At 41.5% G+C, this 20979-nt stretch overlaps 1 protein-coding gene across 4 annotated transcripts in view; it reads right to left on the bottom strand.

The window, feature by feature from the left end:
• Window positions 1-20041, bottom strand: part of ARHGAP24 (Rho GTPase activating protein 24) — a 336201-nt gene extending 316160 nt beyond the window's left edge. For 2 of the 4 annotated variants that reach the window (XM_073340568.2, XM_073340569.2), the window contains exon 1: window positions 6658-7020. In XM_073340568.2, the coding sequence (XP_073196669.2) occupies window positions 6658-6763 (106 nt within the window). In that variant the 5' untranslated portion in view covers window positions 6764-7020. Of the gene's footprint in view, window positions 1-6657; window positions 7021-19684 lie in introns of those variants that run through there. The other 2 variants (XM_073340570.2, XM_073340577.2) reach the window with 2 other exon arrangements.
• Between the last annotated feature and the right edge of the window lie 938 nt (window positions 20042-20979).

Below are 20979 nucleotides of genomic sequence, written 5' to 3'. Positions count from 1 at the left end.
AATAAATAAAATGATGAGGAAGATGGAGATGCCTATTGGTGCGAACAAGAAACAGAATCAAGAGTCTCAGGTTCTATTCCCACCTCTGCCACAGACTTAGCATGTGAGAAAACATTTAACTTCTGTGCCTCAATTTATCAGTGAATAAAATGGTAACACCACCTTCCACACAGAGATGTGATCATGATTATTTAATGTTTATATTAAGCATTGAGATTCTCCAGTAAGAGATGCTACCTAAGCAATTCAAAATAAAATAAATGAAATAGTCTTATTTTCACTATGCTGTTCACAACTTACAAATAATAGTCATTGATTTAAACAGGGCTGGCTGGAAAACAACAAACAATTCTGTTTCACAAAACATTCTGCATTCCAAATCACTCCACACCAAACAGCAGGAATTTGAAACAGAATCCCCCAGATCTGTGCCAAACCAAATAAAGAGAATGTGTTCACCTCTCCCTCTTTTTCAAATTGCCATCCTGTACGTAAAACTTTCCTGACCAAAAAAAAAATCATTGAAAACCATACGTTTCTGTATAACATTTTAAATTTAGATGAATGGCATTTTTCAATGGAAAAAAGGTGTCAAAAAATTTTCTACCATTTATAGTTTTAAAGTAACTCTATAGATCCCACTGAAACTTTAACAAGTCAGTTAACAAAAAGAAATGGCAGTATCCTATGACGATTTCCAAAGTACTTTACTCTTTCCTACCACAGTAGCTTTGAAAACTTCTAGCAAATGATGAGCTATCCAAGAAACACAGCAGAAAAATAAGAGCCACTTTTTGTGCAATTTTCAATTAATGAGACTCAGATTCAAAATGTTTACTAATATCAGTTTCCATAAAAGCATCCAAATTCAAAATTAATTTAAGCATCCAAATTCAAAACTGCAAGAGTCATTCAGACATCCCTGCTTCTAGACATACTGAAGTGGAGAAGCTGGCTAGAAGCCTAACTGACCCATTTAGGTGTATGATTTCCTGCTGGCCCTCCTCTCCCTCTAATATAGAGCTGTGCTCCTGCCATCATAAAAATGTAGAGCTGAATGGGACCTCAAGACGTCATTTAATCCATTCCTTGCACTGAGGCAGGATTAAGTAAACCTAGATCATCCCTAAAAATAAAAGGAGTACTTGTGGCACCTTAGAGACTAACAAATTTATTTGAGCATAAGCTTTTGTGAGCTACAGCTCACTTCATCGGATGATCAAGATCATCCCTGTCGTTCTACTAAAAACACAATGCAATGTCATGGGATGCTTCTAGATACAGTACATACAATGATGAACCCACAACAAGAAGTGCCTGATCTTCCATTGCCTTGCCCCTTCTGCAGTCATTTACACCTGCAAAAGTGAGTGTAAATCTCTAGCAAACAGAAGTTCTCCACTCACACTGGTGCTAAAACTTTACACTCACTTTTAACAGGTGTACATGACTACACAAGGTATACAAAAGTGCAGAATCAGGTCTCAGGAAACTGCTGTGAGCCAAGAAGAAGTCTGAGTAGAATTCTGCTACAGAGCACAAAGCACAACTTGGTTTACTACATGCTGCATAACCAGATGATTGTCTATTTTATGCCAAGGTGTATAGATTCATAGATTCCAAGGCCAGATCATTGTGATCATCTAGTCTGACCTCACATAGAACATGGGCCATAATATAATTACATTCCCCAACAATACATTAAAAGAAAGTTGCAAAAGTCAAGAACTCACAGGAAATTCCCCAAAATAAGGTTGCCCGCACAACTTTAATTCTGCCCACTGTGCATATATTTATCAAGATAAAGCTCTTAATTACATGATCACATACAGTTTTTTCTACTGGACCCCCACAGGATGGAGTTACTCAATATATTATTTTTTTTATCCTCCATATTCAATGTGTGGCCAGGCCTTATTTCACTCACACTACACAACCTTGATTCATTCCCTGAGCACTGTCCATCACATACATGGAATAAAGGAAGGGGTCGGGTGGGGACGATAGTGTGTGATCATGTAATCAAAGACAGTATCATAATGCATATACACAAGGGGGTCAAATTAACTCTGGCATTTCCTAATTTTTCAGTCTTTAACACCACAACCTTTATGTTCTCTTAACATATGTTTAATGAAAATTTCCCTTTTTTGTCTCCTCCCTCCCCCCAAAAAAATATACCCCACTATGTTAGATCATCCTGACACCCACACTGGACCATCAGTGAGTTCAGACTCTAGCACTATGTCTACGCTGCAGCTGGAAGTGTAATTTCCAGCCTGGGTAGACATACCCAACAGAGCTAGAGTCCTAAATCCAGAAGGGCAGCTGCATGGATGACAGACAGGCTCACCACTCTGTGTACAATCCTATATGAAATCCGAGGTACATACTTGGGGCAGCTAACACATGCTGCCACCCATGCAACCACACTACTATTTTTAGTACGGCAACTCAATCAGAGTTAGTGCAGGTATGTCTACCCGAACTGGAGATTGTATTTCTGGCAGCAGTGCAGAGATATCCTTAGATCCATGGCACAGACCTGTGTCATTGCAAATAATGAAGTAACTGATAGCAGCAGTAGGTTATCCTCCTATGTGGGCCAGTCACTAAAAGGGGGGTGACATAATCCACTAGCAAGGAGTAACAGCTATTTTCTGACTGTGGAGGAATGTGGATACAGAGGACTGCTGGGCTCAATTCTATCTGGGGAGTATTATTTAGTGGTTGTAAACCTTTATGCGCCTGTGCCCCAAGCCTGGTCCCTGTCCACTTCTGCTGCTATCCAATCATCCTATCGTCAATCCTCTTCTGCTCCTGGCTCCTGCCATCTCTGCTTCTACAATCCTCTCTGCCTCCTCCCCCTCCAATTTCTCCCCTCTCTGCCCTCCAGAGAAGTTTCTTCCTCCACCTTCTCTTCACTGCCTGAGTCCAGCAATAGGAGCATTGAGTGCACAAGAAAGTCTCTCTTTGCTGGCATCACAGTAGCTGCGGGGAGAGATCATAGAAAAAATCCTGTTCAGCCCTTCAGCCTTGGGCTGGAGCATGTTGAGTACAGATGGACACTTCAGAGAATTTAGCAATCAAACTCAAAAGTCTCTCGTGGGCATGTGCACACGGATATTTTTAGAGGCATATAACTTGGCCAAGTTTGGGGCAATTTTCGTGGACATGAAAAATAGCTCATCCCCGACTCCAGGATGCCCACTGCCAAATTTCGAAGTACCTGCTCCAAAGCATGGAGGTGCTATCATTTCTCAATGAAGCAGAAGAACCTTTTAAATGGGCAAAGCAATATATTTTCTCTAGTTCCTTTCTTGTAAACAGCTGAACCATTTTAGCTGAAAGTTCCCAAAAATGTTCAGCCAGAGGCAGACATGCAGCATGAAAAATTTCAGCCTGAACAATTAAGGTTTGGGACTCTTACAAGCAACTGGAAACAAAATCTTATCATGGGAATTGTCAAGCAACCCTAAGAATAGATGGCACTGTCAGCTTCACCTATTTTTCTCATTTCAGATAGCTGGGGTTAATGTGCATAGCTGCCTCATATATCAGATTTATTTAGCATGCATTCTGTTTTTTCAGCTTGAATCCTTGTGCCACCATTGTTAGATAGTTACCTTAATTTTTCCAGATGGGGTAACTAAGCGAGGTGAAAAGTGACTTGGCTGAACACCACATTGGGACTGTTTGAATTCAGGAGATTTTGGCTTGCATTCCTGAGTTCTAACAAAAGATACAATTCTGAGCTCACTTAGACCCTTGTAAATCAAGAGTAGTTTTACTGAAGTCAATGGTGAGATCAAACCAAGGCCCCAAAGCCTGCGTCTCATCTTTACACATAACACCTTCCCCTTGACAGAAAAAAGGGCAAAGTAGGTGAAGTTGACTCAATATACGCGAAGAGTACTTCTATTCCCATTTTTACACTTGCTTTTCCATTTTGTTTAGCACATGTTTTTAACTGACTCATACTGACTATAACTAAGCCACTCTAAGATAATTTTTCCAAAAGAACAACGATACAAGGATCCCAGATCTCAGTTACATTACACAATAAATCATGAGTCAAGATTAAGAATGCTATGCTGTCATAAATCAGCTGAGCCTATAATGCTACTAATTCATGAGAGTATCTACAAATGCAAATACATAAAAAAGTGACTGCATCTTGTGAGCAGACAAATACTATTGTCTTTCACAACTTAGAGAGGATTGCATAATTCACTAACAAAGAGAGAGATCAAAGACTGAGGGTATCTGGTACTGAGAGGGATTAAAGTAAATTGATTATCTTAGCATGGAAAGATGGAACAGCAGAATGTACTTGGAACAATACTGATGTACATTAGCACCAGCTGGGGATATAAAAGTATAAAACCTGGCAACCATCAACTCATGTCCAAAATATCTTTGTATTATCTTCAGATGGAAGCTGCCTGTTTGCTGCAGGTTGCCATATAAAGAGTACATTATACCTTAGGGCTTTTGTATATTGTCAAAGAAAAGAACTCCCAGGGTACCTTGGCCACTTCTTATCTCCAAGCTTTTAAGTAGGTAAATGCCACATTAATAACCCTCATGACTGACGTTCTCAGCCTGATATAGAGAAAATAGTATGGGCAGCTACAGTGCGAGCTTTACCTACACTCTCTCAATAGTGTGCTTCAAACCGGACCTGAAGGGTTCTCTCTGGCAGTGCATGGTTGTGTAGTTTGGATATTTCTTTGACAGAACACTTGGCTACTGCTCCTTCCCCCCTTCCCCCTCTCTTTGCAGCAGAGGAACCCATACATATCCTTAGTAAAAGCCAGGGGGGAGGAAAAGAGTGAAAATCTATTAGATAAATCAGTTTTGTTACTCCATTTGCCTTTTCATCTCAGGTTTTATTTGACACAGAATTGAAATGAAATAGAATAAAAAAGCTCTTTTTTCTTATTGTTAAAGATTGGAATGCAGAGGAAGTGTGTACCGTGCTAGTTGTTAAAGAACTAGAACTTCAAAAAGTCCAGTAACCTGAGAGGAAAAGACTGTCCACTACGGAAAAGTACACATTTAAACTGTGTATTATAGCTTTTGTTTTTTTAGTTCAAGATTACATTTAATAAGACGTGTATAGAGCACCTAGTACAAATGAGACCTGACCCCAGACTGGGACCTCTAGGAGCAATCACAATACAAATCAACAATAAGACTTCTGACAGTGTACTCAGTTTAGAGGTCTACTTTTAAAAGGACAGGACAAAGGAAATAAAAAAGTGGCTTGCCGATCTACAATATACACCCAACGACAAATCACTAAGTATCAGATCTGCGTTTGAAAAGAAAATACTCAACTTTTTCCTCAAAGAGGATGAAGCAAATCTCTGCGTAATAAGGCAAGCTATGGCTTTCCACAAGCAAATCTGACTAAATACTAAATATGCCTCATTTGGGGATATTTCAGTTACCTCATGTTTTTCAGAGACAGGAAGAGTTTTATACAGAAAGTATTATACAGATAAATTTTCCTCATACCATGCACCAAATCCTAACTAAAAATCCATCCCCAGTAAACTCTTTTAAGACCAAAATTCTGCCCTTAGTCATACCTATGCAACCCAATGACTTCAGTGGGGCTTCACAGCTGTAACTGAAGGTAGCATTTAGTTCCTCAAAACCATGTTTCGAATACTGTACTACCAAGGTAACTACAGTTTCTACAGTGTGTGTGTGTGTGCGCACGCGCACTCACATTTTTTTCCAGAATTTTATAGGTTAACAACATTCCATGGATTTGCACCATGTCCTACTTCCTGATCAGATAGTTGTGTTGCTTAAAATGCCCTTCAAAATACTTCCAAATGGACTCCCCCTTTCAACTAGATCAAGATCTGATATCTGGAAATGACTACAAGTCAAGCAGCACAAAGCTAAGCTTGTCAGAAGAGAGACAGACAGATATATATTCCCAACACAGTATTCTAAGGACCATTCTGTCAGAAAGATAATAAAGAGAGGTTTGTGGCGAGTCTCATGGAAGAGTTAAATGACAGAAGAAAGCTTGTAGCAAACTCAAGGCAAGCAAAATTTGACCTAGCCATTTGAGAAATAATTAGCTGCCATTGATCCTCAAACTCCTTTTCTCTATGTCCACAAATGCAATCCTAATTATTTTGCTGAAAAATTGCTGGTCAACCAGTGGTTTTAGAGAATCAGTCTCTTTCATGGAGCCAGATCTATTCCCTGCCATCCCTGACTGACAAGAGCATCGTCTCATTAAGGTCTGTCTGCTGTGTATTCAAAATAAAAATCTGAAATACCACAAATGACTTCCCTATGAAATTCTTCTGTAACAATCAATATTTATAACCCCATTATACCAGCTTCACCATGCCCCTGACGACTTTTACTTTATTGTTTTATTGTCCTGAATTCATTTGGTATTCAGTATCGTAGCACAGATTGTAAATTAAATTATTAACTGAGTATTTCCACCAGGTATTTCCCTTTAATTTCCCAATAGTTCATGGACACTTAAAGAAGCTATAAAATCTTTACTATGTAGTCAGGTAGAGACATAAAACAACAACAATCATAATTAACATGTCCTTGTGGCTAGGGTAGTATTTTTTGTCACTCCCTAAAAGAATAAAAAACAGCAAAACTCACGATTCACAGCTTTCCTGTTCACTCTGGAAGATGAAGATATCAGAAGCAGCGTCCCAGGAGTGACACCATCAAACAGCATGCAAATGTCTGAAGGGAGTCTAAGCATTTAGGATTCTCTTTTTAGTGTTAGGAAGAGACCACCTTTGCTGAACTGATGTTCTGCACTTTTCAAATTGCCTGGTAAAGGTATCTGGAGCAGCGTGTGTCTGCATTATACGGCACTGCTGCATGAAGGCTTAATCTTGTTACATGATAAATAGTCTCGACCATATGTGCCATGTGGTGCACATTCAACTTGCTGCTCTGGTCCTTTCCTGGTGTCAGCAGAGAGGCATTCTGAGCCCTGTGAGCAGCGTCCTCAGGCTGAGGACAAGGGAGAGAGAAGTACATGTGGGAATTCACCACATATTAAACAAAGGAGGACTCCACAGCAAACAGTGAGGTAATATAAGTGCTGCACTGACAGAACTCTGTCTGGCTCTCAGATTCACACAACAGCCTGCACAACCAGCCACCCACCTCGTTCTCCCTGCTTATTCCCCTCACATCTAACAAAATGATTTGTCTGACAAATGCAAAGCTTAAAATGATTAACACTGGTTTCTCCCACACAAGGTCCATGCTAACCACTACAAAGGGCAGAGTGTTAAGAATTGTTATAGAAGGTGATAGCTCTTTGTAATAAGTTGTCTGTCTTAAAAGTTGAATTATTATGAGAATCCGGCATAAGTGTTTATGACAGCCACATTCATAGCCAGTAAATTCTTCAGGATTAGTGTTATTACCAGAAATGTCAAAGAAATTAATGATTGGCTCATTACTGTAAAGAGTTACCAAAGACAGAAAGTGATCTAATGCAGTGGTTCTCAATCTTTCCAGACTACTGTACCCCTTTCAGGAGTCTGATTTGTCTTGCGTATCCCACGTTTCACCTCACTTAACAACTACTTGATTACAAAATCAGACAAAAATACAAAAGTGTCACAGCACACTATTACAGAAAAATTGCTTACTTTTAAATGACTTGGAATATAAATATTCTATTTACATTTCACTGTATAGTATACAGAGCTATATAAACAAGTCACTGTATGAAAGTTTAGTTGGTACTGACTTTGCTAGTGCCTTTTATGTAGCCTGTTGTAAAACTAGACAAATATCTAGATGAGTTGATGTACCCCCTGGAAGACCCCTGCGTAACCCCCAGTGGTATGTGTACCCCTGGTTGAGAACCGCTGATCTAATCTGTGTGAGAGATATGGATTTGGTGTGGATCTTTTCTTCTCTTTTAAGACAATGTTGGGTAACACTTTATATGTAGGCATGGAAAGGTTAGATTTTTATCAGTAAATGTTGATTTCCCCGTACACAAACACCGACGAAAAAATATTTCCATTTAAAAAGGTAGACAAAGAAAGAAAAATGCCGCTTGAGAGTTCAGAGTTTGATTTAAGGATATTTACTTAGCATATTTTGACATGAGATGTTGACCATTTATATCTTAATGGTTATGAAGCTTTAACTTTTTGAATCTCAGCATCTGTGATTAAATAATTACCTGACCCCTCCCATAATTTCATGGAACTTGAAAATTTAAAACTGAAAAAATTCTTTAAAATATCTGTTATCCATTGAAATTATATAAAAAATAAAAATTAAATTCTGCCTCCTCTATTTATACATATCAAATGCTCCTAACCTACTCATTTGGGGTTGGATTGCCTCTCTACATCTGGCTCTGGCAGATTTGCAAAGTCAGCTGTAAGATTAGGGCCCATGTTTGTAAACACAGTCCTGCCCTAACATTTAGTTAGTTAATTAAAAATACATAATAAAGATCACTTGGTTTTACATATATCCATGGATTTCAAAAGTGAACCCCAGGAATGTGGTGGTATCAGTCTGGGCAATATCCATCGTGCACAGCATATGCCAAGAGTGGGGGAAGGATATTACCCATTTACAGTAAAAGCTTTGTTATCCAGCATGTTGGTGGAATGGGGGGTGCTGGTTAGTCAAAAATTCCAGTTAACTCAGAGTTATACTTACCAATGGGTGCGGGAGGGGGCTCAGGTTTAGGGGTGCAGGGCATGAGCTCTGGGAGGGAGTTTGGGTGAAGAAGGGGATTCAGGACAGGGGATGGTGGCACAGGATTGGTTTTGGGGTGCTGGATCCAGGCAACATGTTCCTCAGCTCCTAGGCAGAAGGCCGGCCAGACAGCTCTGTGCACTACCTCTGCCTGCAGGCGCCACCCCCACAGCTCTCATTGGCCGTGGTTCCCGGCCAATGAGAGCTGTAGAGCCAGTACGTGGGGTGGGGGCAGTGCAGGGAGCCCCCATGGCCATTCCTCCACCTAGGAGCAGGGACACGCTACTGCTTCTGGGGAGCAATGCGGAGCCAGGTAGGGAGCCTGCCAGCCCTGCACCAACTGGACTTTTAATGGCCCTGTCAGCGGTGCTAACCGGAGCTGCCAGGGTTCGTTTTTGACCAGACATTCCGGTCAAAAACCGGACACCTGGCAACCCTATTGAAGATTTGCATTGGGAGATATCAGAAATGCCAGTTTCTAGAGATTTCCGGTTGGGAAAGTGTCAGATAACACAGCTTTTACTGTATATCCCTTTACTCTAACCTTAAGTTTATTTTGCATAGAAATAAAATAAGAGCACTATATATATGATGATTTCTCAATTTCTTGCCGTTCTCACATTAACATCCCTTAGGAAAGACACCTGACAAAGCTTATCATACATCTAAGTGTATACAAACATGTAAGATTTAAATATATCACCAGACATGTGTTTCTGAACGGTGAAGCCAGCTGGAACAACTCTGCAGATGCTGTGGTCTCCTGGGAGGTGCATATTTTTAACTCCAAGCTGATACAAATGAGAGTTGGTGGCACTCCGAACCTTGCAGGATCAGATCCTTATATAATATGACCTAGTTGCAATAGTCCACTTTTTCATATTCTATAGGGGCATTTACCAAGTTCCAGTACTGTCAGACAACTATTCAAAAGTCATGAGACTGGACAAAAAATCATAAATGTTAGATTCCTTTCTTTCGCCTTCAGAGTTTTGTGCTTTTAGGGTTCGTGATTTCAAACTTTCCTCTAAAAACCACAGCAACTAGTAATGTATTGCTAAAAAAGAGCGAGAGAGCCGAGATTCTCACGTATCATAACTCCAGGTGCTGGGGCTTTGAGAAATATATCAAATGTCACAAAAGTTGCAATAAAATCATCAGTGCCGGCAATACTGATATTGCAAGATAAATTAAACCAAATATTTTTTGAAGTGCAATACTATATATTCTTATAGACATATTAGAAACAAATTCTAAAATTTGCTTCTAGTATGGTATTGCCATGTCATGCTAGAAGCTGTTTTAGCTGGAACCCCTTTTTAATTCATACTTGAACTTGGTTAAAGGCACTTTGTAAGGAGGACCCTTGTCATACTTGTACAGTGCTAACTAACATTTAAGACTCAATTTTACACTGCAATAAATAATCTGCAATTACTAATTTAGCTCGTAGTAACAGTGTAATTAAATCTAAATTAAATCATATTAACATTATTAATTTGAAGTGCAGATATCAGAAATATAACTATATAAAAATAGCACCTCCCAACATACCAGTACCCTGTGTTTCTGAGTTATATTTGCTTGCTTTATATATCTGTATTTACTGAGGAAAAAAAGATATGCAGATGAAGTTATGACAGAACAAGCTAGATTCCATTCTGCCTCATATATCAAAAATTAAATTAAATCCCAACCATGTACCCAGTTACTCACATACCAGGGCCCTAGCTACTATGTTTGTAGTCCAGACTCTTATTATTGGCCACGTTACATAAGCCAGAAAGAACTCAGTTTGACGTCTGATTGAGTTTGTAGGGTTGGACTTTTTCCATTACTTTTTAAACTCAGAAAATTTGACCTAGAAGTCATTGAGGTAGAATAGGCATGGAATCCAACGAGATCATTCTTAAAAATTCACAATGATTATAACCACACTTTAAAGCCAGGCACCCATTTTTATAGTATCTCTTTGTCCTGTGTTTTGCCAGAATCTCATTTATTCCTGCTCAAGACAAAGCAAACCCAGACTTAAAAAGTTGCAAGTATTAAAAACTGTGCTATGAATTCTTATTTAACTTTGTATTTTATAATTCATTGACTATAAGGCATAGCTTGTTTCTCCTGAGTCTGCTCCAGTCAGGCCCTGCAAAGAAATGCCTTCCCCTCCACCCTCCAAAGCCATCCATTTACTTGTTTCTGGGGGCTGAGAGTGAGAGTTAAGACAGAGCTGTGGAAACAGCTGCACAAATATTACAAACTGACAGTAACAAGGTTTCTTTCCACTGTGCAGATTTTTTGTTTTGTGTTTTTAAAACCACTTTACGGCGGATAACCCCAGTGACTATCCATGCATGCAAGACATGATTTTGATCTTGTTCTCTGAGAAGAGGTAAAGGCTTAATTTTCTCACTCACACACAAACACATATTACACAGCACACCTTCCAAAACAATACTCTGATCATTAAGCGGTGCTGCAGTCAATATCAATCAACATATCAATTAAAAAAATATTCATAAGCTGTCATTTAACTCTTAGTTACTCCAGCATTCACATATTTGTCATAGCAATGCAAGTTTACAGTGTGTTCAAACAGGAAGTTTTAGAAGTTTGTTTTATCCTGTCCTGGGCTATTCACCAATAAGTAAAATTTTTATCTCTTGGTCATAGACCAAGTAGTTCAGGTAGATATGACTAGCAACACCTTACAACAATAATTAACTAAATTAAAATAGCCAGTCCTAAATACACATCATGATAGTCCTAACAAGATCCTGGTAGTATCATGACATGCAAAGCTCTAACGGTTGGAGGATTTTTTTAATTTACCAATTTTCTGAATTTTTTTTTAAACAAAATAAATTAACCCTCATCCAGTGCGCGAATTAGAAATATAGGGCCCCATCCTCAGGTCCAGCTAAACTGCATTCACTGCAGAACTTGAAGAAAAGGAGGCAAAGAGGAGGTTACATTTTTCCATCTTTATGCCATTTTCCGTTCTTTAGGTGATATGGCATTTCAAGCAACTTAGAATAGCCTTCGGCTGATTTAAATAACATCTGGCTGCAGTGGCCCTCCAAAGTGGCATTCCAGCAACTGGGATCACTCGAGAAGAGAGGTGCTCTAGTCACAACCTCTTTCCACCACCATGTCCTCTATGCTACAGGCTGTGAAGGTGAATATAGCACAGCCACTTAAGCCAGACTGAGGCTTGCTTTCCACTGCTTCTATAAGCCAGCCTTAGGCTTGCTTCCACTGCCAACAGATCTTGGTCGGCGGCAGCCTGGATAAAACCTGGGACCTTTGGAGTTTAATGCATGAGCCTCTACCACATGAGCTAAAAGACATGTGTCTAGTAGCCAAGGCTGTTACAGGCTCATCAATCTCTGGCTGATCTAGGCGCCATTAGAGGGGGACATATGACCACACCAAGCATGGGTTACATTCCACAGGGCCAGGCCGGCTTTCCACTGCTCCGGGTGGACCACACATTTCAATCTTTTTCTAAACTCATATCTGTGGGGATTATGGCACTACACACTAATAAAACAATCCATGACCACATACATACAAACACATTATGATCATTAGTTGGGACTGAGCCTGGAATCTTTAACACCAAAAGCACGTTTGTATCACCTGACCTAAGAGGACAAGCTTTGCTAGCTGTAAGCAAGCAGCAGGCTCTTATGCTAGCTGATGTCCCACACATAGGACATAGAAGAGCTTATCTTTTTAGGTCATATTACTGTTGGCTGAACACCAGCTGTGCAGTAAGAAGTTCTAGTTCAATTAGAATCCAGCCCTTTGTCGCTGCAGGGTTCATCTCTAAATTCTTCTCCTGTACAAGAGCAGCAATATATTGTGTATATTTGTAGATTGCCTGAAGATCCTTTAGCATTTGGCTGGAAACACACAGAATATGTATTAGAGTACGTATACTGCTTTACCCTCCCTTAGTCAGGATGTACTGACAACCAACAACTTTCAGGCCCATTCTACTCTGTTTTAGGTTTCCCGTAAGACCTGCATAGGACTGGGGATGTGGTAACTGAGGGAGAAGAAATGGTTTCAGCAAGACAGTTAAGGGAAAACCCAGAATGCTGGGTTTAGGGCCCAAGATTAGGCCATAGTGAATAGGGTGGGCTGGGGCTGCCCTCTTCTCTCCCAGGTGAGGGAACATCCTGACTCCTTCTGGGTCCAGTCAGCCCCCTTGCCCCTCAGAATCAGGGGAGTGGGGCAAGCTGGGTCACGTAGAGAGAGATTTAAAAGTCACAGTCAGGGAGAGACCTGGATGGAGCTAGGTAGTGGTCAGGGTCTCTCTCCCAGCAAGTCAGAAAATAAGCTGCCATCTCCGTAGACGTTTTAAAGGAAAAAAAAATACTACTATTTTGGCCTTTTTGTCAGCACCACCACATGCCGGGGTGAATTTTATTTGTTTTTATACATGCTCCAAAAGCATTCTGGTGTTTGACTGGTCACGCTTCCCTATCAATACAATGCTCCCTGTTCTGGAGATGCTGGGGGCAGTCCACTGATGTCAAGTTTTGAAAAAGCATTAGGGGAACTAAAGGAAGCACAGTTGTGGCATCCATGTTTCCACATACAACACCCATGTTGTACTGATTTATCTTTACTGTCTGATGGCTGCTCAGTGACCTACGTGCAGGATTTCATATATTCCACAATTCCAAAGCTGTGGCAAGTGCCAAGGAATTCACCCCTTGCTGAAGAATTAATGCTCCAGAATCTCAGCTTTTTTAGAATATATGTATTTCTAGCCCTTATGATTGGGGAGATAATCTTGGAAATGCAGAATGCAAACTGATGTAGTGATCTCTGCGGCGGGCCTGAAACAATAGCTTTGAGAGCAGTAAACTGCCTGATGTGTCTCACTCAGAGCCCTGTAAATTCTGCAGTTCTGTTACTGCACAATTTGGCAATTTCCAGGATGCCCCAGAACACACACATATGTGCTCCAGAGTTCATCATTTTACATTTGTTTTGGTTCCCTGCCTACCAGAACCTACCTGCCTTTGACTTTTGCTCCTCAGTTTTCCCAAAAGCAGAAGTCACTTTGATTAGAGTGCATGTACCCTGCACGATTCCACACAGCTATGCTGCCAGGGGTGAAAGAGCCAGCACTGGCCTGCAGCAGGCAGCCATGAACTGAGGGAACTCAAAAGAAGGATGCTGAGAAACCCAGAGAACAGTGCAGCATCTGAGGCCCAGATAGCCAGGGAGATGAGCTGCTGATACATCCCCTTACCTGGTTCTGAGCTACAGGAACCAAGTCCCACTGAGTTGAGCAGCATGGAAGAAAAAGCAGTTCAGCCTTGAAAATTATCACCATCAAAAATATTCAGCCGAAGGTTATGCCAATTAAATTGGTCAGCTATGACCCATAACTGTATGGGGCTAAGAAAGGAGGCATGAAGGGTACTTCATGACAAGAGAATAAATGAATGTTGCCATAGAAATTTTTTGCCACTGTTGTGGAATTTAGTCCTATTATGCCATGGAGTATATAAGGCCCTGTCAAACTAACAAGATATTTATTTTGATGAGATTACAGATTCATCGATAAAAGGTAACAGTGTTGAAGTAATATACTTAAACTTGTGTAAGGCATTTGACTTGATACAATACAACATTTTGATTAAGAAACTAGAATGATACCATTTAATGTGTGACATATTGTTGATTTTGTAGGACTCAAAATGTAATTGTAAATGTGGAATCATCATTGAACAGGGTGATTCTAGTGGGCTCCCGCAGAGGTTGATTCTTGGCTCTACACTATTTAATATTTTTATCAATGACCTGGAGGGGGGGAAAAAATCATTACTGATCAAATTTGCAGCTGACACAAAGATTGAGGGAGTGGGAAATGATGAGGAGAACAGCTCACCAATACAGAGCAAAATGAATCCCTTACTGACCTGGGCCAACCAAACATTATACACTTTAGTAAAGCCAAATAAAATCCTACATCTGTGAACCACAAATCCATGCCATATTTGGCCTAGGAAGCACTGACACTAAAAAAGATTTGGAGGTCTGGGTGGATCATTAGTTGAACATGACCTCTCTGTGCAATGTTGTGGCCAAAGAGGTTAATCTGATCCTTGGATGTATAAATGAAAATCTCCAGTTGGAGTAAGGAGGTTACATTGATTACCATTCCGTATTTGGTGCGACTGCTATTGGAATACTTCAAGCAGTTCTTTCAGGGAAGAGCCATGAGAATCATTCCAGGATTGGAAAACAGGCCTTAGACTGAAAGAGTCACGAAGCTCAATCTATTCAGCTTACCAAAGAAAAGGTGACTTGATCACAGTCTATAACAGTGGTCACCAACCACTCAATCGTGATTGACTGGTCGATCCTAGAGAATCTCCCAGTTGATCGCGATCTCTGGTGGCACAGGACGTCTGTCCTGCAGCCCCGGGGGCTGGGGGGTCTCCTCTGTGCACTGCTCCCACCTGTAAGCACCGCTACTGCAGCTCCCATTGGCTGGGAATGGGGAGATGTGGCCAATGGGAGCTGTGGGAGTGGTGCTTGCAGAGAGGGGCAGCATCCGGAGCCACATAACCCCCCCCCCCCCCGTGGCGCATTGGCCCCTTTCAGGAGCAGCATGGAGCCAGAGTAAGCAGGGAGTCTGCCTTAGCCTCCCTGCACTGCTGACCAGGAGCTGCCCAAGGTAAGTGCAGCCAGGCGGGAGGTCGCACCCCAACCCCCAGCCCTAAGCCCCCTCCCGGAGCCAGCAGCCCATAGCCCATGCTGTACCCCAAACCCCTGCCCCAGCCCTGACCCCCCCCCAGAGCCAGTACCCTGCACGCCCTCCTGCACCTCAGTGCTCTGCCCCAGCCTGGAGCCCCCTCCTGCACCCCAACTCTCTCCCAGAGCTTGCACCCTCCTGCACCCCAACCCCCTGCCCCAGGCTCAGCCTGGAGCCCCCTCCCACACTGAAAACCCCTCGGCCCCAGCCCAGACCCCGCACCCGAACCCCAAACCCCTACCTCAGCGTGGTGAAAGTGAGGGTGGGGGAGAGCGAGCAACGGAGAGGGGACGATGGAGTGAGTGGGCAGGGCTTTGGGGAAGGGATGGGACCCCGGGGAAGGGGCGGGTTGATCCTGGGTTGCCCTTAAATTCAAAAAGTGATCTTGTGCATAAAAAGGTTGGAGACCACTGGTCTATAAGTACCCACAAAAGAAACAGAAATTTGATAACTGAAGACTCTTAAATCTAGTAGGCAAAGATATAACAAGATGCAATGGCTGGAAGTTGACACTAAACAAATTCAGACTAGACAGATGGCACACATTTTTAACCGTGATGGTAATTAACCATTGAACATCTTACCCAGCATCACGATGGGTTCTCCTTCACTGGAAATTTTTACATGATGATTGGATATTTGTATTATACAGGATGGCAGGTCAGACTAGAAGATCACAAGGGTGCCTCCTGGCCTCAATCTATAAATCTCTGTGAAATAGTTCACTGTTTCAGTTCAACGAAGGCAACTGTCCTTAGCACAAAACTTAGTGGCAATATTAGAGAAGAAGCCAAGAAACTAATGCACTTGGAAACAAAGGCCCTGATCCTTCAAGGAGCTCTCTGCAGAAAAGTCTCCAAAACAGAACCTCAGTTACTTCCAGGATGCTCTTTGCAGGTGTGGGGGGGGAGGGGGTTGAGGGAAGGTGGAGGTTTGCCAGCATGGAGTTACTTAGAAGGTCGGGGCTTCAGTAGGTCCCTCCAGGTCAGAGTTGAGGCTCTTTTGGTTCATCCTGGGGAAGCTTGAGCTCCCACCATCTGCTATGCCTGCTCTAAAGGTAAGAAAAACTTAGATTTTTCAGGGCTGTCAATTCAACAACTTCGAGGAGCACTAAGAAACCCCCTTTTTTCAACTAAAAAAAAGAGATTTCAGGGTGTGTGACAGGGTGACCTGGCATTCCTGCACCCCACCCCAACATTCGCGCATGCACGCACACGTACACACACACACACTTACTTTACTTTCCCTAGACTCTACAATCAACAGCCATTCTAAAAACAGCACTAGTATTTTGTGTTTCTTTAACCAAGACATCAAAATACATATGTAGGAGGTATATGTTCATTTTCAGGCCCTGCTGTCTTTCTGCTATGAAGAATGATTGAAGAGATACTTTAAATTCTACAGTCATTGCAACCTTCCGCCCCTCTGAAGACTGACATGATAGTGTTATGGGTTTCTTTAAATGCCCATGTGCTTCCCTATGGTAAAGCAGTATCAACCACCTGTTCTGCTTGCAGCATTGCACTTACACAAAGACAGAAATATCATACAGTGAATGATGAAAACATACATAGAGAAGTGAAAAGACAAGAGAGCATTTCTTTTCCTAATGGAAAACTAATGGATCACACTCAACTGCAATGGGGTTTAGGGAAATGGTTCTCAACCATTGGTACACAGAGGCCTTCCAGAGGGTACATTAACTCATCTAGATATTTGCCTAGTTCTACAACAGGCTACATAAAAAGCAAAGTCAGTTCAAACTAAAATTTCATACAGACAATGACTTGTTTATACTGCTCTATATACTGAAATGTAAGTACAATATTTATATTCCAATTGATTTATTATATGGTAAATATGAGAAAATAAGCACATTTCAGTAACAGTGTGCTGTGATTTTGTATTTTTATGTCTGATTTTGCAAGCCAGTAGTATTTTAAGTGAGGGGAAACTTGGGCTACGCAAGACAAATCAGACTCCTAGAAGGGGTACAGTAGTCTGGGAAGGTTGAGAGCCATTGGTTTAGGGCACTCAAGCTGGTACTATAGTGAAAATGCCAGGCACAGTCTGAACCAGCAATGCTTACTTATTCACGTCACAGAAAAACATACCAGATCATTAATAACTCTGGGGATAACATGTACTTCAAAAGGCCAGTAGGTCACACTAGAAATAAATAAGGATGCTGGTAGCAAACACCAAACAGCCTAAAGAAAAAAGCACTACAGTAATAAGATGCAAACCACTTTTGTGCCACCTGCTATGACTCATCTATACATCCTACTTTTTCCTAGTGTATTTAAGATCATGTATTGAATAAAACCATAGTAGATGAAAGTCCTTGAAAGCGGTGTGTGTTTTGTAGCTGTGCAAAGCTACAGACAATCTCACAGGGGATTTTTGTTGTTGATGCTCCGACAGACATGTTTGTATCAAGAGTTCACCCTGTTAGTTTTGCAACAACTACATCTAAGAGGTCTTATTTCCTCCTGCATCTAACTCTGTGAGCTTCATCTTCCTAGCAAAGAACAAAAAGCCAGTGAAAAGTAAGCTGAGCTACAGGGCCCGTGGCACAGCAGGATTTGAACCTGCAGCCACCAGAGAAGTCCAGATTTCAGAAGTAATGCCATGCAGCATCCCCCTGAAGCCAGAAATCATCTGGTGATGTACTCTCTCTGAGGAAGGAGGGAGGCAGGGAGGAAAACTGGACTCACTACTGTCCTTGGGCTGGCTGTGGGGCTTCTCTGGGTGGGCACCCACTTAAACCTCAATCTATCCCTGTGTAACTTTATAGGAGAGATGAGCTGCAAGAAAGTGAGACAGCAGCATTCAAGGAAGAAACAAACAGGAAACTAAAGCAACAAACAAGATGCCAGTCACACACAAAAAGGGAACTTGTAAGCCCATTTTAGTTTTTGGCTCTAAACTCATTGTACCATGTGCCACCAATGCCTGTTTCAACAACAAAAACAACACCACAGCATAGCATCTGAATTTCAGGGGGAGCTAGGGATAAGGACTTCACTCAATCTCTCTCTCTCCATCTACCTCTGCTTTTGATTATGGGACGCACATACTGCTTTTTGGTAATAATTTGTACTTATCTGTACATACCACAAGTTTCCAATCAGCTTGTCTTAGTGAGGGCAGCATGCCTTGTTCTGTTTATGGATCAATCCCCCTCTCTCATTTCTTAATACAAGACACCCAACATAAATCAATTCCTCCTGAAACTTGGATAAAAGTAATGTCTCTTTTTAGGACAAGATACCTAACAACAAAAGAAGTTACCCGAAGAACGATGTTTTGAATTCATCTATCATATCTAGGTAAATGTAGCCCCATTGAAGTCACTGTGGTTACACAATGGATTAATCTGGACCCTTTTTCTACATATGTATGATATATTGGCATTTGTGCCTAAAAAGGATCATGCTGTTTATTTCTGGTCAATATCTAGTGAGGTCTGGGACAACAAGTCACAGTACTCAGTAACTCTCCTATACTAGAAATCCTATTTAAGATTTGTTTTAAAAAGAGAACTCAAAACTCTGCAAGCATATATCCATATTTCTGAGATATACTAGATATATATTTTATACAAGTTCAAAAGAGGGGACAAAAAATCCACAATTTCTGCAGCTCTCTTATCTTAAACACAAAACCACTTGGGTGTCTTTAAAATCCACTAAAGATTTCCTAACTCTTTGGTGATTACAATCAAAGCACTTATTACAAATTCTGCCCCGGTGAGCCTGTTATCTAGGAGAGTTGAACTCCAGACATTTGTACCAAAGAGGAACATGCAAAGAGAACTATTACAAATCTGAAGATGAATATTAACATGGGAATTTCAGAACACACAAAGAGCCTTTGTTTTTATTTATTTTTAATCTGGAGTTAGATGACAGAATATTCTATTTTTATCCCTGGGAGAAATAAAAAAGGAACATTGTGACAAAGTTTGTAATTAAAAAAATAGCAGCACAGAACAGAATCCTCAGAGCTGCCTCCCTCTCCAAGACAAGAACAGCATTGTCACGGACAGCTGCTGCTGTGGCTTCCTGGTCTGCAGTCAGAGTTTGTCCTGTCAAAAGAATGTGCCCTTCTTCAAAGTTTTGTCACAAACACCACTTTAATTCCACCTACCCTGCTTCCAACTGCAGCGCTGATCCAGACCAGCAGCAGCTCGAGAAAACCACTCCACCCGGGTGAATAAGAAAGGAGAAAACAAAAAACCAAGCACTCTACTTCCCACAAGTGGGGGAAATATTCAGACCCATAAACGTGGTAGCTTCACAAGACAGTTTCAGAGAGGAAATACGGTGGTGCTAAACTAAGTTGTCACTGCGAAGAAAAAAAATTTCCTCTCCTCTCTCTCTTGAATGCTCAGACCATCTGCAGACTCGATCCCCGAGGACTGCGTTACTTTAACTCCGAAGCGCTCCACTACCACCACCTGTACTTGAGAAATCCTAGCAGTCACAGAAGGAGTAGTCCAGAAGGTTAGAAAGAGAGTGATTGTGTGTGCAGGGATGTGTGAATACACAGTACAGAAGGCTGGAACAACCTAGCAAGGCCAGCCCTCAGACGCAGCCTCAGGTTTCAGATTTCACTGGCAACTGGCTGCCCTGAAACACACCAGCAGCAGCACTACTGAGTGGGAGAGGATCCCTTCCTAGCCATACAGCTCACTTCTCAGATATCTCTGGAACCCTGATTGACACTGCAACATCAGCTGTGCCAAGCTTCGTCACATACTGATCATTCACTGTAACTACACTCACTGCTGGCTGGTCCTGGTCCATGAATCTCATCCCGTTAATGAAAGCAACCTGCTCAACTTACCTGAATGCCTCCTGACATCATGCTTTGCAAAGTATTACTTTCAATTCCACATCATCTTGTATCATAGCATCAGGCTTGTTTATAACATCATGCTGCCTCTACATTCATTACTTATCTTCAACAAGCACTTTCAGCTCTGTTCTACTTATTTTAAGGCATTACAAAAATCATTTTGCTTTGTTACAGCTCTGAGGATGACACGCAGAGGGGATTACCATGTTCTATAGTTAACTCAAGCAGCCAGACACGAAAAAGAAAATGTCTCAGACTGCTTGCCTCACAGGAGTGCGCTTCAGCTTCTCTCACTAATATGATCTCAGGAGACCTGTGGGAGCACCTAGCACATTACACATACAGTAAATTGTGGGTTTCCTCAAGAAAAGGAAAAATTCTACTGGGGTATGCACAGGAGATGATCACAGACTGACCCTGGGTCTGACACAGAGTCCATCTGGAGCCCAGAGAAGACTACTTGGGGCAATTTTTTTCTATTATTTGATAACTAAATCCATATTTAGGAACTTAAAATGGCCAGGGCTTGATTAGTACTTACAGTTCCCATTAAGTTTTTGGCCTTTACCTCTCTGCCTCAATTT

The sequence above is a fragment of the Lepidochelys kempii genome, chromosome 4 (genome assembly GCF_965140285.1).
Source record: "Lepidochelys kempii isolate rLepKem1 chromosome 4, rLepKem1.hap1, whole genome shotgun sequence".
NCBI classification, from domain to species: domain Eukaryota; kingdom Metazoa; phylum Chordata; order Testudines; family Cheloniidae; genus Lepidochelys; species Lepidochelys kempii.
This window is presented reverse-complemented; position numbering and strand designations above follow the sequence as displayed.